The sequence below is a fragment of the Sinocyclocheilus grahami genome, unplaced genomic scaffold, assembly GCF_001515645.1.
Source record: "Sinocyclocheilus grahami isolate Dianchi unplaced genomic scaffold, SAMN03320097.WGS_v1.1 scaffold1668.1, whole genome shotgun sequence".
NCBI classification, from domain to species: Eukaryota; Metazoa; Chordata; class Actinopteri; order Cypriniformes; family Cyprinidae; genus Sinocyclocheilus; species Sinocyclocheilus grahami.
In genome coordinates, this window is record NW_015506847.1 from 130154 (window position 1) to 145049 (window position 14896).

At 35.7% G+C, this 14896-nt stretch overlaps 1 protein-coding gene across 5 annotated transcripts in view; it reads left to right on the forward strand.

Annotated features, from left to right (window-relative positions):
* abca1a (ATP-binding cassette, sub-family A (ABC1), member 1A) overlaps positions 1–14896 on the forward strand; it is a 41364-nt gene that overhangs the window by 20566 nt on the left and 5902 nt on the right. For 3 of the 5 annotated variants that reach the window (XM_016258291.1, XM_016258295.1, XM_016258296.1), the window contains 31 exons: positions 37–242; positions 363–539; positions 1686–1908; positions 1989–2210; positions 3023–3227; positions 3314–3427; positions 3601–3772; positions 3861–3992; positions 4072–4211; positions 4718–4855; positions 4936–5168; positions 5273–5345; positions 6808–7010; positions 7100–7148; positions 7264–7377; positions 8158–8306; positions 8399–8523; positions 8608–8706; positions 9364–9553; positions 9671–9765; positions 9868–9900; positions 9999–10104; positions 10235–10309; positions 11214–11383; positions 11472–11649; positions 11735–11850; positions 12176–12320; positions 12431–12554; positions 13143–13272; positions 13372–13492; positions 14093–14113. In XM_016258291.1, coding sequence (XP_016113777.1) covers positions 37–242; positions 363–539; positions 1686–1908; positions 1989–2210; positions 3023–3227; positions 3314–3427; positions 3601–3772; positions 3861–3992; positions 4072–4211; positions 4718–4855; positions 4936–5168; positions 5273–5345; positions 6808–7010; positions 7100–7148; positions 7264–7377; positions 8158–8306; positions 8399–8523; positions 8608–8706; positions 9364–9553; positions 9671–9765; positions 9868–9900; positions 9999–10104; positions 10235–10309; positions 11214–11383; positions 11472–11649; positions 11735–11850; positions 12176–12320; positions 12431–12554; positions 13143–13272; positions 13372–13492; positions 14093–14113 — 4278 coding nt within the window. The remainder of the gene's footprint in view (positions 1–36; positions 243–362; positions 540–1685; positions 1909–1988; positions 2211–3022; positions 3228–3313; positions 3428–3600; positions 3773–3860; positions 3993–4071; positions 4212–4717; positions 4856–4935; positions 5169–5272; positions 5346–6807; positions 7011–7099; positions 7149–7263; positions 7378–8157; positions 8307–8398; positions 8524–8607; positions 8707–9363; positions 9554–9670; positions 9766–9867; positions 9901–9998; positions 10105–10234; positions 10310–11213; positions 11384–11471; positions 11650–11734; positions 11851–12175; positions 12321–12430; positions 12555–13142; positions 13273–13371; positions 13493–14092; positions 14114–14896) is intronic. The other 2 variants (XM_016258293.1, XM_016258294.1) reach the window with 2 other exon arrangements.

Genomic DNA, 14896 nt, shown 5'->3' on the forward strand with positions numbered 1-14896 from the left:
TTCCGATAAACTGTTTATTTTCATTCTCCTCTGAAGTGTGTGAACTTGGATAAGCTGGAGCCTGTGGCTAATGAGGAGCGTTTGGTAAACAAGTCCATGCATCTGCTGGATGACCGCAAGTTTTGGGCTGGGATAGTGTTTCCTGACATGCAGGCCAACACGTCTGACCTGCCACCCAACGTCAACTACAAGATCCGCATGGACATCGATAATGTGGAACGCACCAACAAGATCAAGGATGGGTAGGAGACATACGTTTTTATAAATATAAATATAAATATACTACAAATGTGTGCTTCTAGAGAAAAGGAACAGAATTTTAACTGAAGTCTTTGAGAGCTGATGGTTGTGTTTCGCTGTAGGTACTGGGATCCCGGTCCTCGAGCGGACCCGTTTGAAGACCTGCGCTATATTTGGGGCGGCTTCTCCTACCTGCAGGACGTGATTGAACACGGGATCATACGAGCTCTGACCGGCAGCAAGGAGAAAACGGGAGTTTACATCCAGCAGATGCCTTATCCCTGCTATGTGGACGACATGTAAGAAACAGCATTCAACAGTCTTTGAATTGAATTCAATTCTGTGCATTCATGATCAGGTCGCATTCACTGTTTCATACAAAATCAAATCGGTAACAATTAAGCTCTGTGCTGAGCTGCATTGCTGTATTATGCAAGGGTTTTCAAACTTTTAGATGCATATCTTTTCATATTCCCAAATATGATAATTTTAGGTCAAGGCATCCCCATCCTAAAATTCTAAAAGGCAGCTATATATATTCATGTGTATTTTCAAATTATGTGAAAAATATTATAAATATTATAAATATGTTTAAAAAGTTATTTGAAAAGTATTTATTTCCTGTTATATTAAATTATGGGTTTTGGCTGCTCACTATAGTATTGTTAGCTGTATTATGTATTTATTTAAATCGAAATGTATTTATTTATTTATTAAGTCTAATTTGTAGTATTTATTTATTTAGAATTTTTTATAAAATTGGTGTTATTATTTGTTTATTTATTTAAATTTGAATACATTTTTATTAATTTTACTTTAATCTAATTTGTATTTATTTTATTTTATTATTTATTTATTTTATTCAAATTGTTGTTATTTATTTGTTAATTTATTTAATTACAAGTCTGTCCATTTTTTTATTTTACTTTAAAGTTTAAAAATATTTATATTATTTATTTATTTATATCTAATTATTTATTTATTTTAATCAATTTTTTCTTTATTTAGTTTAATCCTTTTTATGATTTATTTATTTTTATTTATTTTTTATGCTGTTTTTATTTTTTATTTTATGCAAATTTTATGCAAAATTTTCCCTAGCAATCCCTTGCAGACCCCAGTTTGAAAACTCCTGGTCAGCCAACGACTAAGTTATCTTATACCAACTGAAGTAAATTTGGTGTGCTATTTGATTGATTTCAGTACAGTTTAGCATTAGCATGTTGCCAAGCTAAGAATGTGATATTATAATAAGCATACAAACACATACTGGGTAAAATGCTTAATTATTAACTACACTTCAGTGCATTATGAAATTATGAGATACACATGATGTTGCTTTTGCCCAAAACTAGGTGTCTTAGCTAGATATCTTATGAAACAGTCATACTAAATCATTTATCTTCATGCTGAAGGTCTAACCCATCCTGTCTGCTCTGCCCTAGCTTCCTGCAGGTAATGAGCCGCTCCATGCCTCTGTTCATGACTCTGGCCTGGATGTACTCGGTGGCCATCATCATTAAGGGTGTGGTGTACGAGAAGGAAGCACGGCTCAAGGAGACCATGAGGATTATGGGTTTGGATAATGGCATCTTGTGGCTGAGCTGGTTCATCAGTAGTCTGATCCCACTGCTCATCAGCGCCGCCCTACTGGTGCTCATCCTGAAGGTATGTATTGCCACAGACTGATATAAAAATATAAGCCTAACAACAATTTAACTTGGTTTTGTTTCTCATGTTTTGTTCAGATGGGGAATCTCTTGCCGTACAGTGATCCTGGTGTAGTCTACTTGTTCCTGGCCTCCTTTGCCGTTGTGACCATCATGCAGTGCTTCTTGATCAGCACGCTCTTCTCCCGTGCTAACCTTGCCGCGGCCTGCGGGGGCATCATATACTTCACCCTCTATCTTCCCTATGTGCTTTGCGTGGCCTGGCAGGATTACATCGGCTTTGGTGCCAAAGTAGTAGTGGTGAGTGTGAATGTTATTTGTAAATGTCAATTGCTTTGCCTTTTGCAATTACTCAATGCCAGGGGTTTTCAGTCTTTTAGATGCATTTTACCTCCAAATTTGTTCATCCTTGTGGGAAGCATCGATATAGTTTGTATAGTTGTATAAAGACCCAGTTTATACTGTGAATTTGTTTTAGATTATAAAGATGTCTTAATTATAATTTTTTTCTGTAGGTGTATTATTTATTAATTTATTTATTTCAATCAATTTTTTTTTTATTTATATTGATCTTTTTTGCATATTTATTTTAATCAAATGTATTGATTTATTTAAATATATTTTATTATTGTAATCAAATTTGATTTAATTTGAGCTATTATTATTTTGTTATTTTAATCTAACTTTAAATATGTATTTTATTCCAAATTTTTTCATTTATTATTTATTTATTTATTAATTTGAATCAAATTTTTATATATTTAATTTAATATTATTTTAATCTTATGTTTGTTTATTTATTTGTTACACTTTTTATTTTTTGTATTATTTTTAATCTTTTTATTATTTCATTTTTAGTTATTTTAATCAAATGCTTTATTTTTTTGTTTAAGCTGCGTTTTATTTATCGTTTTTTAAGTTAAATTCAAATTTTTATTTATTTATTTTAATCTATTTATTTTTTACTTTTATTATTTTAATACATTTTTATTATTTATTTTCATCTTATTTTCTATTTTTTATTAAAATTTTTAAATTTTTACACCCCTGACCGTTGCTGTTTATGGATGTTTCACATCATGTATTGAACGCCTCGGTCTCCCTTTCCTCAGAGCCTCTTGTCTCCGGTGGCGTTCGGCTTCGGCTGTGAGTACTTTGCTCTGTTCGAGGAGCAGGGTGTGGGCATCCAGTGGAGTAACCTGCTCTCCAGCCCCATGCAGGAGGACAGCTACAGTCTCACCACTTCCATCTCGCTCATGCTCTTCGATTCTGTACTGTACGCCATCATGACCTGGTACATTGAAGCTGTGTTTCCAGGTAAGTGGCTTTTTGAAAAGGTGTAATTGCAAGACACTGGACGGCTTTGGGAAGTTTCTCATGGTGTAAAAACATCACTCTCACAGGTCAATATGGCATCCCACGACCCTGGTATTTCCCTTTCACCAAGTCATACTGGTGTGGAGAGAAATGTGGTTGGATTACATCAACGCCGACCAACAAGAAAGAAAATGCTGAAGGTATCTAATGTCTAAGATTTGGAAAAAAATTTATATATATGCATTTAAATAATATATTATATTTATATTGTATGGATTAATTTCCTAGAAAGCTCTAGTTTACGTTAGTGGACATGTAAAATCTAAATATTTAGTGTAAAGACTCAAATGTGCGGTTTGATCGATTTTTTTAGCTGTATGCATTGAAGAAGAACCGGCCCATCTGGATCCAGGTGTTTACATCGAGAACCTGGTGAAAGTCTACAGCAACGGCAAACTGGCAGTGGATGGTTTGACTCTGGGTTTTTATGAGGGTCAGATCACCTCCTTCCTGGGGCACAACGGTGCTGGGAAAACCACAACCATGTACGACAACTCAGCACAAGATCTTTTTATGTCTGATGTTAATACTGTGATGATATTAAGATAAGATCAATATTTCTTGCTTTCTTAGGTCTATCCTCACTGGCCTGTTTCCACCCACCTCCGGCACAGCTTACATCCAGGGCAAAGACATCCGCACCAATCTGAACACTATTCGTCAAAACCTGGGCATGTGTCCCCAGCATAACGTCCTGTTTAGCATGTACGTTGGCAACTATAAAAGTGTATGCAAGATGAATAATAGCAGCTCTAAATCTAATGTTCTCGTGCATGTATTCTAGGCTCACCGTGGAGGAGCACATCTGGTTTTATGCACGTCTGAAGGGTTTGCCTGAGGAGAAGGTGAAATCAGAGATGGAGCAGATCGTGATGGACCTCGGCCTGCCTCATAAACGCAAATCTCGAACCAGCCAGCTCTCGGGTACGGAAATATTGTGAAATATTATTACAATTGACAGTTTTCTATTTGAATATATTTTAAAATGCAATTTATTCCTGTGATTCAAAGCTGTATTTTCAGCATAATTACTCCAGTCTTCAGTGTCACATGATCCTTCAGAAATCACTCTAATATGCTGATTTGCTGCTCAAGAGACATTTCTGATTATTATCAATGAAAACAGCTGTGCTGATTAATATTTCTGTGATTCGTTGAACAGAAAGTTTAAAAAACAGCATTTGTTTGAAATATAATTATTTTTGTTAAATTACAAATGCTTTTACTGTTACTTTTGATCAATTTAATGCATCCTTGCTAAATAAAATTCATATAATTTCTTTCCAAAAATAGTAATTTCTAAAAAATAAAAAAAAACAGTAGTCTATGAACCATTTTTGTTGATTTATCAGCAAAAAAACTATATTGTGGGATAAAATTACTCGTATACTGTGACTAGAATGAATGAACAGTCATTCTGGTCCTTACAGGAGGAATGCAGAGGAAGTTATCAGTAGCGCTGGCGTTTGTTGGAGGGTCAAAGGTCGTGATCCTGGATGAGCCCACAGCTGGGGTCGATCCTTACGCTCGCCGGGGCATCTGGGACCTGCTGCTGAAATATCGTCAAGGTAAGCAGATTCTGTTTTAGCGAGCACCGTCGTGTTGGTCTTCCTGAAACGTCCATTAAACCGTATGGTTTTACCTCTAGGACGCACCATCATCCTGTCCACCCACCACATGGACGAAGCTGATATCCTGGGGGATCGCATTGCTATCATCTCCCACGGGAAGCTGTGCTGTGTGGGCTCCTCTCTGTTCCTCAAGACCCAGCTGGGGACGGGATACTACCTGACGCTGGTGAAGAAGGACTTCGATCTCTCCGCAAGCTCCTGCCGCACCTCCAGCAGCACTGTCTCCTACTCCAAAGGAAGTCTCAAGAAGGTACTAAGGTTTAATATGTAGATTGCTAATCTCTATATTTATATTACTGACTCAGTCTTACGTTTTCTTGGTGCCATATTCTGTGATTTTCATCGTCTCTGCAGGAGGACAGTGTATCTGAGAGCAGTTCTGATGCTGGACTGGGCAGCGACCATGAAAGTGAAGCCACCACCATAGGTATATAGCTGGGTTATTATCGATAACTATGAACTATTTTGTTAATTAAAATAAAGCTGGTCTAAAATAATGTAAAATTAATATAAATGTTAGGTGGAAAACTTAATAAAACTAAAACTGAAACAAGTTAAATCGCTAAAATGATTAACTCAAATACATCTGGACAAAGATTCAAAGTGAAATAATAATAAATTTAAACGAAATATTAAATGGAAAGCAAAAATTTGAAATGTTCATGGGCAACTAACTGAAATAAGTTTAAGCTGAATCGCTGAACTTACTAAAATAAAAACTAAAAATGAACTAATACTAAAACTAAAAGTGAAATAAAGATAAAATAAGACTAAATATTGCGTTGACAAATGTTGCGCTGGCAACTAACTGAAATGAGATTAAGCTGAAGCACTAAAATGACTAACTAAAATAAATAACTACAACTAAAAGTGGAATTAAGATCAATTAAAACTAAATATTAGATGGACAACGAAAAAATATATAAATCTAACCTAGAAATAAAATTAATTTAAAAATAAATTATAAATATTTAATAGAAAAATAGACTGATAAACTAATAAAAATGACAAAAGTACATATGAAAATGACTGAAAATGAATCTAAAATTACAGTGCCCCTATTATGGACTTTTGAAAATGACCTTTCATGCAGTGTGTAACACAGCTCTAAGTGAATGAAAACATCCTGCAAAGTTTTAAATCTGAAAGTGCACCGTGTATGAAGTTATTGTCTCTCAAAAGAAAGAGTCGACTCTGAATCATTGAAACGAGTCGTTTTTAAAACGAATCCCAAGCCGTTTCATGTTGACCTCATCATGAAACATTAGCATATTGCCCGCCCACTTGTTGGTCTTTTCCCGTTGGTCTGAATGAAAATGCAAATTCATTCTTTGCCACTAGGGGCAGCTTTTGGAGCGATAAATATAGCGGTTTCCCCGGTAATGTTGTACACAAAGCAGCACTGCGCTCACAAACGCTGCTTTTTCAGGCATTACATGCATGATGCAATGAAAATGAGACCAATCACTGCAGATTAGCGGTTTGGAAAAATGAATCGTTAAACGAATGTTTGGGAGTCGTTGAGCAAATAATGTAAAAATAAATGCATATCATAAGTGTTTTTGAGTGTTTTTTTGACCTTACATGCATGTCAGCCTGTTGTTGGGGACTCCCAAAACCAAAATATGAACCTTTCATTACCCATAATAGGGGCACTTTAAAATGAAAATGAAAAATATAAAAATCTAAGTCTAATTAAAAATATGAATATTATAAATAATACTAAAATAACACTGATATGTAGAGTTAATAAACTTTTAAAGGGGTAGTTCTCCCAAAAATTATTATTTGCTCACCCCCATATTATTGCAAACCCATTATTTGTTTTGGAGCAAAGCTCTAGTCATACACACATTTTGAATGTTTTCTCAACTCTTTCCATATTCCAGATGTCTCCCTGATCTCCAATGTGATTTTCAAGCACGTTCCTACAGCCAGACTGGTTGAAGATCTCGGGCACGAGATCACTTACGTTCTGCCTTACGAGTCGGCCAAAGACGGAGCGTTTGTGGAGCTCTTCCATGAGATCGACGACCGGCTCACTGACCTGGGTATTTCTAGCTACGGCATCTCTGACACAACCCTGGAGGAGGTAACATATTATTGAAATCATTCGAATTCAGTTTATTTTGTTCAAGAAAGTCAATATAATTGGTTTGTGCTTCTGATTATTTTGAGCAGATTTTCCTCAAAGTGGCAGAGGACAATGGTGTTGATGCTGAGATGTCAGGTAAAACCGAACACATTTTACTTTCTCTGTTGTCAGTGTTTCGTGTAAACATTTAGCAATAGTGTCTTTAGCAACGCATGAGTTACTGTGTTTCTCCCGTTTTGTTGTGGATCAGATGGGATTATACCTGCACGCAGGCACCGCAGACACGCTTTTGGTGACCATCAGAGCTGCCTGAAGCCTTTCACTGAAGATGACTTTGATTTCAATGACTCAGAAGGTGATCCAGGTAGTTACTTTACCCATCCTTCATCCATCCCACTTGCTTTAAATATTTAAAGATATTAGATATTTAAATCTGAACCATCATCTCATGTGTTGAAGTTTTATGTCAGTTCATATATGTTCTAGAGCTTTGACAGTATTTCCATTTAGATTTTTATGATGTGTTATTTTAGTATCATTAATGTTCTATTATAGAATTTTAAAATATTTTGAATTCATTTTTACTTTTATATTTTCTGTTTTCAATTAAATGTTAAAGTTTTAGGGATTTTGTTGTTTGTGTTTGTTGTTTTTATTCGTTTTTTTATGTCTTTTTAGTTTTTATTCATCTTTATGTCAGATTTTTTTTTAAGTATTTTTACTAAAACTAGAACTAAATTCAGAAATACTGCCTTGGCAATTAAACAAAATATATATATTTTTTTGTAATTTTATTTTATTGAAGTTGTTAATTAACAAATTGTTAATGTTTATTTTATTTAAAAGCATGTAATATAAAAAATGGTTTATATATATATATATATATATATTTCAATTGTATTATGATTATTATGAATTTTTTTTTGGGGGGGGGGGTATTTTAATTCTGTTATTTAGTTCAAACGGTCTGTTTCAATAAATCAGTTTGAAACTGATTAATTTGTTCATTAGTTTTATATATATGTATTTTTATTTTGTATATGAATGAAAATACATTACTATTCCTTGTGCTTATTTACTGTAAGACATGAAATATGAAAAACATTATTACGAGTTTCATATTTGGTTACATGTGCACCTGCAGAATCTCGTGAGACGGACTGGCTAGGCGGCGCTGATGGTAAAGGTTCGTACCAGGTGAAGGGCTGGAGTCTGAAGAGACAGCAGTTTGTAGCTTTGCTCTGGAAACGCTTCCTGTACGCCCGACGCTCCCGGAAAGGTTTCTTTGCTCAGGTATGGTCTTCATATTATATTATACAGAGCATTTCTATGTTGTCTGTTTGCAGTTCCTAAAATGTAATGTCCTTAAAAACGCACATTTCCAGATTGTGCTTCCCGCTGTGTTCGTGTGCATCGCTCTGGTCTTCAGTCTCATTGTCCCTCCATTCGGAAAGTATCCCAGTCTCGCTCTGGAGCCCAGCATGTATGAAGAGCAGTTCTCCTTCATCAGGTACACGCTACCATCCACTCACTTGAGCCTGCACTTTAATTCCCATGATTCTTTGAGAGTCTAATGATTGGTTTTTCACTACAGCAATGATGCGCCAGAGGACAGACACACAAACAAGTTACTTGAAGCTCTGATGGACAATCCGGCTTACAACGAACAATGCAAAGATGAGCAAAACACTGTGTAAGCCCTCAAAGCTTTTCCCCATATTGCTCTGTTGTAAATAAAAAATATTAATATAAAAATGTTAATGAAAACATTCACATCTAAAATATTCTTATGACAATCAACTAGGAAAATTCCTATAATTAAAGTCCCAGTTCTTTATTTCAATTATTTATGTACAGAGGTTATCTATAAAGATTTTGATGGAAGCTTGTTTCCGCCACTGAATAAAAATAAAAACGGTAATTGCGACTGCGATTTCAAGATATTTATTGAAGTCAGAATTGCTTGATATAAAGTCACAATTCTGAGAAAAAAAAATAGAAGTCAGAATTGCGAGTTTAAATGCAATTGTGAGTTATAAACTCACAATTTTAAGAAAATATTGGACTTTAAAACTCGCAATTTATATCTCATAATTATGAGAAAAAAGTCAGAATTGCAAGTTTATATTCCACAATTCTGACTCTATAACTAGCAATTGCAATTTTTATATATTACGCAAATGCGAGAAAAAAGTTCGAATTGTAAGATTAAAAAGTTGCAATTGCCTATTTTTTTTGTGTGTGTGTGGCGGAAACAGGCTCACGTATATTTGAGTATCCAATAAGTTTTTATAAATTTGGGAGAATTAAATGTGTGTGTGTGTGTGTGTGTGTGTGTGTGTGTGAGCAGTAGCAAATCATGTGCGATTAAAGATGGAGAGTGGATGGTTCCAGAGGTTCCTGAGACCGTTCAGGACATATTCCTAAAAGGGAACTGGAGTATGGAAAACCCATCGCCTCTGTGTGAGTGCAGTTGTGAAGGAAGGAAAAAGATGCTTCCGGAGTGTCCGGCAGGAGCAGGTGGTCTGCCACCGCCTCAGGTAGACATATTCACCAAATATTGTACTTCTATAACAATATTATTTAATCTTACACAATTATGTTTCAACGACAGCATGACATTGTGTTCATTGAACTTCTCTTCTAATTTTCCTTAGATCAAAGTCACCGCTGATGAAACCTTGCAGAATCTGACAGGCAGAAACATTTCAGACTACTTGGTGAAAACATATGCACAGATTATTGGGAAAAGGTGAGTTAAGCCAATCCAGAAATAAAGGCTTGCTTGTTAATCCTTTTTTTTCATTCTCATGGCAGCACTTTAACTCTTTATTGGGTTGTTTTGTCTTTTCAGCTTGAAGAACAAGCTCTGGGTCAACGAATTCAGGTATACCTATTAGTTCAGATCTGGTATGATGAGGAAAGTAATAATAATCCAGTGGAAGAGCTGGGCCTCAAATCTCTTTCTCATTGGCTGTTTTACAGGTATGGTGGATTCTCATTGGGTGCGAGAAACTCACAGGCCCTCCCCTCTGGAGATGAGATCACTGATGCCATCTCTCACATTCGTAACCGCTTCAGTCTTCAAGCGGTATGTCACCTGCGTTACGTTTATGACTGATGTTTAAACACCAGCAAGGGCTCATAAACATTAAAGCAGTTGTTGCCAAATGTCTGGGATTGACCTGCCTTAACCCCGTTTTTAATTTTGCAACCCGCAGGGAACCGCAGCTGACCGCTTTCTGGCAAGCCTGTCGACTTTTATCCGAGGTCTCGATACCAAGAACAATGTGAAGGTGAGTACACTGCATTCTGACTGGATGTATTTGCCTGACCATACAGACATACAGTACATGTCACGTTTGCCATAGTCATGATGAAAGCTTTATACAAGTTGTGAAATAAAGACTTTACAAGACTTACAAGTACATGATTATGTAAATGTATCTTGGCGCAATTAATCAATCAATAGATTTCCTGGCAGTGAGTGTTAACACGATTTATGCGCAGCTTTAGTTATTGTCTAGTAGAAAATCGGCTAAACTTAAGGCGCTATTATATAAATAGGTTTTTTGAGGTATTTATGTCCCTGTTTTTGGTCTATAATGACTAATATTATTGATTTTTAAATAATAATAATATATAACTAACTATCTATATTATTTAATGAAGAACTACAAGTACATAAATAACTTACAATAATAATAAAATTATATATATATATATATATATATGTATATATATATACTTATATGTGTGTGTGTGTGTGTATATAAAATACTTTTATATTTCAAAAAATATTCACACAGTATAATTGTTAGTGTAAGTTGTATATGCAATGCACTTGTAGTTATTATATTTGCATGATATATAATAAAGAACTACAAGTACATAATAATAAAATGTAAAAAAAATACATAAAAAATGTGTGTGTAAAAATGCAAAAAGAAAATACATGTATTCAGTGGTATTAATGTCTTTGATATGAAAGTCTTTAAGAGATGGAGGCTGTTAGAGACTGACACAATGCTACGTTGTCACAGTCAGTTGAGGCCTAAGTTAATCTATTTTTGCAGATTGGACAGTCTATTATTATGCCAGAGCTCATAAACATTGCTGATTGCACAATGTCAAGGAGCTTTAAGGGCGTTTGTTGGTCTATAAGAGCAAGAAGAGTGACATGATTGTGTCCTATTGCAGATCTGGTTCAATAATAAGGGCTGGCACAGTATCGGAGGGTTCCTCAATGTCATGAACAATGCCGTCCTGCGTGCTAATCTGCCCCCCGGCCTGGATCGGTCTAAATTCGGCATCAAAGCGTTCAACCATCCACTCAACCTCACCAAAGAGCAGCTCTCACAGGTGGCGCTGTAAGTAACCATGAGCGCAGTTCATGCTCCACTCCATTTACCCAAACAGTCTTGATATCTCTGACCTTTGACCCCATCTGCTTCCCAGAATGACGACCTCAGTCGACGTGCTGGTGTCCATCTGTGTCATCTTCGCCATGTCCTTCGTCCCGGCCAGCTTTGTTGTGTTCCTCATCCAGGAGAGAGTGAATAAAGCCAAACACATGCAGTTCATCAGTGGAGTGCAGCCCTTCCTCTACTGGCTGGCCAACTTTGTTTGGGACATGGTGAGGATCTTGTAAAATGTTCTTACTCTAAATGTGTCAGTATCTGTTCAAATGCCATTTGACTGACTGCATCTTTGTCCTTCAGTGCAACTACATTGTCCCAGCGACCCTGGTCATCATCATCTTCGTCTGTTTCCAGCAAGAGGCCTACGTGTCCTCTACCAATCTTCCTGTTCTTGCCCTCCTGCTGTTGCTCTATGGGTAAGAGGCAGAAAATCTGTCTAGTAGCCCTTACTATGTAGTATACACTACTTTTATTCAGCAAGGATGCATTAGATTGATCAAAAGTGTCAGAAAATACATTTATAATGCTACAAAAGATTTCTATTTAAAAAAATTGTCTTTTGAACTTTCAGTATTTTTGATCAAACAAATGCAGCCTTGCTGAGCATAGGAGACTTCTTTAGAAAAATCTTACCGACCCCAAACTTTTGCAGACTTTTATAGACTACATGTATGATATCTCCAAAAATATGTCATTATATGAAAGCATTGGCCATGTGTGCATTTCTTTGTGTCCGTCTAGGTGGTCCATAACACCCCTGATGTACCCAGCATCATTCTTCTTTAAGATTCCCAGTACAGCGTATGTGGTTTTGACCAGCGTTAACATCCTCATTGGGATAAATGGCAGTGTGTCCACGTTTGTCCTGGAGCTTTTCGGCAGCAACGTAAGTTCATATTTCACAGCTGTGCTTGATTATACGTCTTATAAGTAATGTAATCTAACTCAAAAGAAACGCTAAATGAACTGTGGCTGTTTCTCCTCATTGTTTTCCAGGAGACTGGTGGCATCAACGACATCTTGAAGAACGTGTTCCTGATCTTCCCTCACTTCTGTCTGGGCAGAGGTCTGATTGACATGGTGAAGAACCAAGCTATGGCTGATGCTCTGGAGAGATTTGGTGTGTACCATTCTCACAAATACACTATTCAAAATAGCTAATCAAATCCTAATTGAAATGTTCTTTTTAGAATGTTCATTTAGAATTTCCACCCTAACTGAACAGGGAGTTGAAAGTGTTTTCCCCCAGATATTGTTTAAATAATTGGTTAGGGGCCCCGGGTCAAAGTGACATCTAGTTGTGGACATAACATGTCCTGGATTATTTCCATGGAAATGCATAGGACTGTAGCTGCTCAAACATGTTTTCCTCTGAACATAATCACATTCTAAGAAAGACATCAGGGCCGAATAAAGCAGCATTTAGTCTGTAGACCTTGGCTTGTTTCCAAAACCTAGTGATGTGCCTTCGTAGGCAAGGATTTCAAAAGCATTTTTAACAAATTCATTCAGTACCGAAAAATATTGATAAAAATAGTTCAGTCTAATTGGACTCTGACTGAAAATGTAAAATATTTAACCCATATTTGTGTGTTCTGTGTATTTTTATGCTTGTTAGAGTATTATGTCTTTACCTCCGCCATTTAAATCAGTTGTGCATGAACTCTGGGTCTGCAACTTCTGACATGTTGTTTCTGAATGTTTTCAGGTGAGAATCGATTCCGCTCTCCTCTGGCGTGGGACATGGTGGGCAAGAATCTCTTTGCCATGGCCGTAGAGGGCGTGATTTTCTTCTGCATCACCGTCCTTATCCAGTACCGTTTCTGCATCAAGGCCAGGTGATGATCCTTTCATGCCTCACTATGCAAAACATTTTTAAATACAAGTAAAAACTGTTTTAAATGCATGTAATAAATGATCTGTTTTGGTATTAATAGGCCGGTCAGCACTAAGCTGAAGCCGATCGGAGAGGAGGATGAGGATGTGGCCAGAGAGAGGCAGAGGATCTTAAGCGGAGGAGGACACACTGATATCCTGGAGCTCAAACAGCTCACCAAGGTGTGTGTTCTATATATTTTTTTTTATATATTTATTTTATTACAGTTAATGCATGTGTGTGTGTGTGTGTTTGTGTGTGTATAGTATTAGTGTTATTAATTGATGAATTAATTTATAGCAGAATCCATGTAAATGGAGATTCATTCATTATATGTGAAATAAAAAAGTTAAAATATTAATAAATTCTAAAATAACTGTAAATATTATTTTCTAGATTTTCTATATTATTTTATTACAGTATCTATCTATCTGTACAGTAAGTGGTGTGTGATGGTGTTCTGAAATGAGGAGGCAAAGTTTTTTTTTTTTTTTAATCAAATGTAAATTCATGTCCCAGTCACATTTTCTTGGTTAAATAAAAATTACTTACACTATCAGAAAAATTAAAAAACATATTTTTTTTATATTAACAATGTAATCGATATTCCGTTTAATAAAGCCAAGTATGAATCTCATCAAGTTAGTGTTTTTAAGCATTTTACATTTATTCCAAAATAATAACTCAAGGCAGTAACAATTTAAATAATATATTCTATTTGTGAACTTATGTTCAGCTATTCTTTTTAATAGTTACCTTTTAACTATTTTTGAATTTTTCAGATCTTCGGTCATCAAAGCTTGGTAAATATTGGTCACAGACACAAATATTTACTCTAAATTTCACCAAGCTGATTACTCACTAAAAACTCACACAGAACATGTTTTTATGCCAACAAAGTGCTTAAGTGTGTGAGTTGTTTATTTACTTTTTAAATTAGTATTCACATTAATGCCATATTGTGCATTCAGACTGATTCCCGAACGCGGAACGCGCACGAACACGAGACGGGATTTATCGCATGAACCAATCACAGCCGAACATAACCAGTCAGATCCAATCATATCATAATGGAGGCATTTCCTCCTCTCACGTGATTTTCCCCCATTCATTCTCAATTACCCCCAACCAAACTCACAGCACGCTTTAGGGGTCTGTTAAAACTCAATGGGCTCAGGGGAGGCGAGAGAGACGCGGACTCCTGCTGTAACTCTACCTGCTGGTGTCACTGTTGACAATGTTTCTTTAGAAAAACGAGTGATTTATACACTTTTTAATGTTATATTTTGTAATATTTGCGTTGTTTTATTTTTGTACTACAAATGTTTTCTCATCCAATATTTTGAGGAGGCATTGCCTCCCATAGGAAACGCCCCTATATATACATATATATATTCATAGCAGATTCCGTCTACATACAGTTTCATTTATTATATGTATATGTTAAATAAATAAAACATAAATAATCATAAATTATATACACAATTCATATATATTAATAAATACATTTGTAATTATATATATATATGTGTGTGTGTGTGTGTGTGTGTGTGTGTGTGTGTGTGTGTGTGTGTGTATGTATGTGT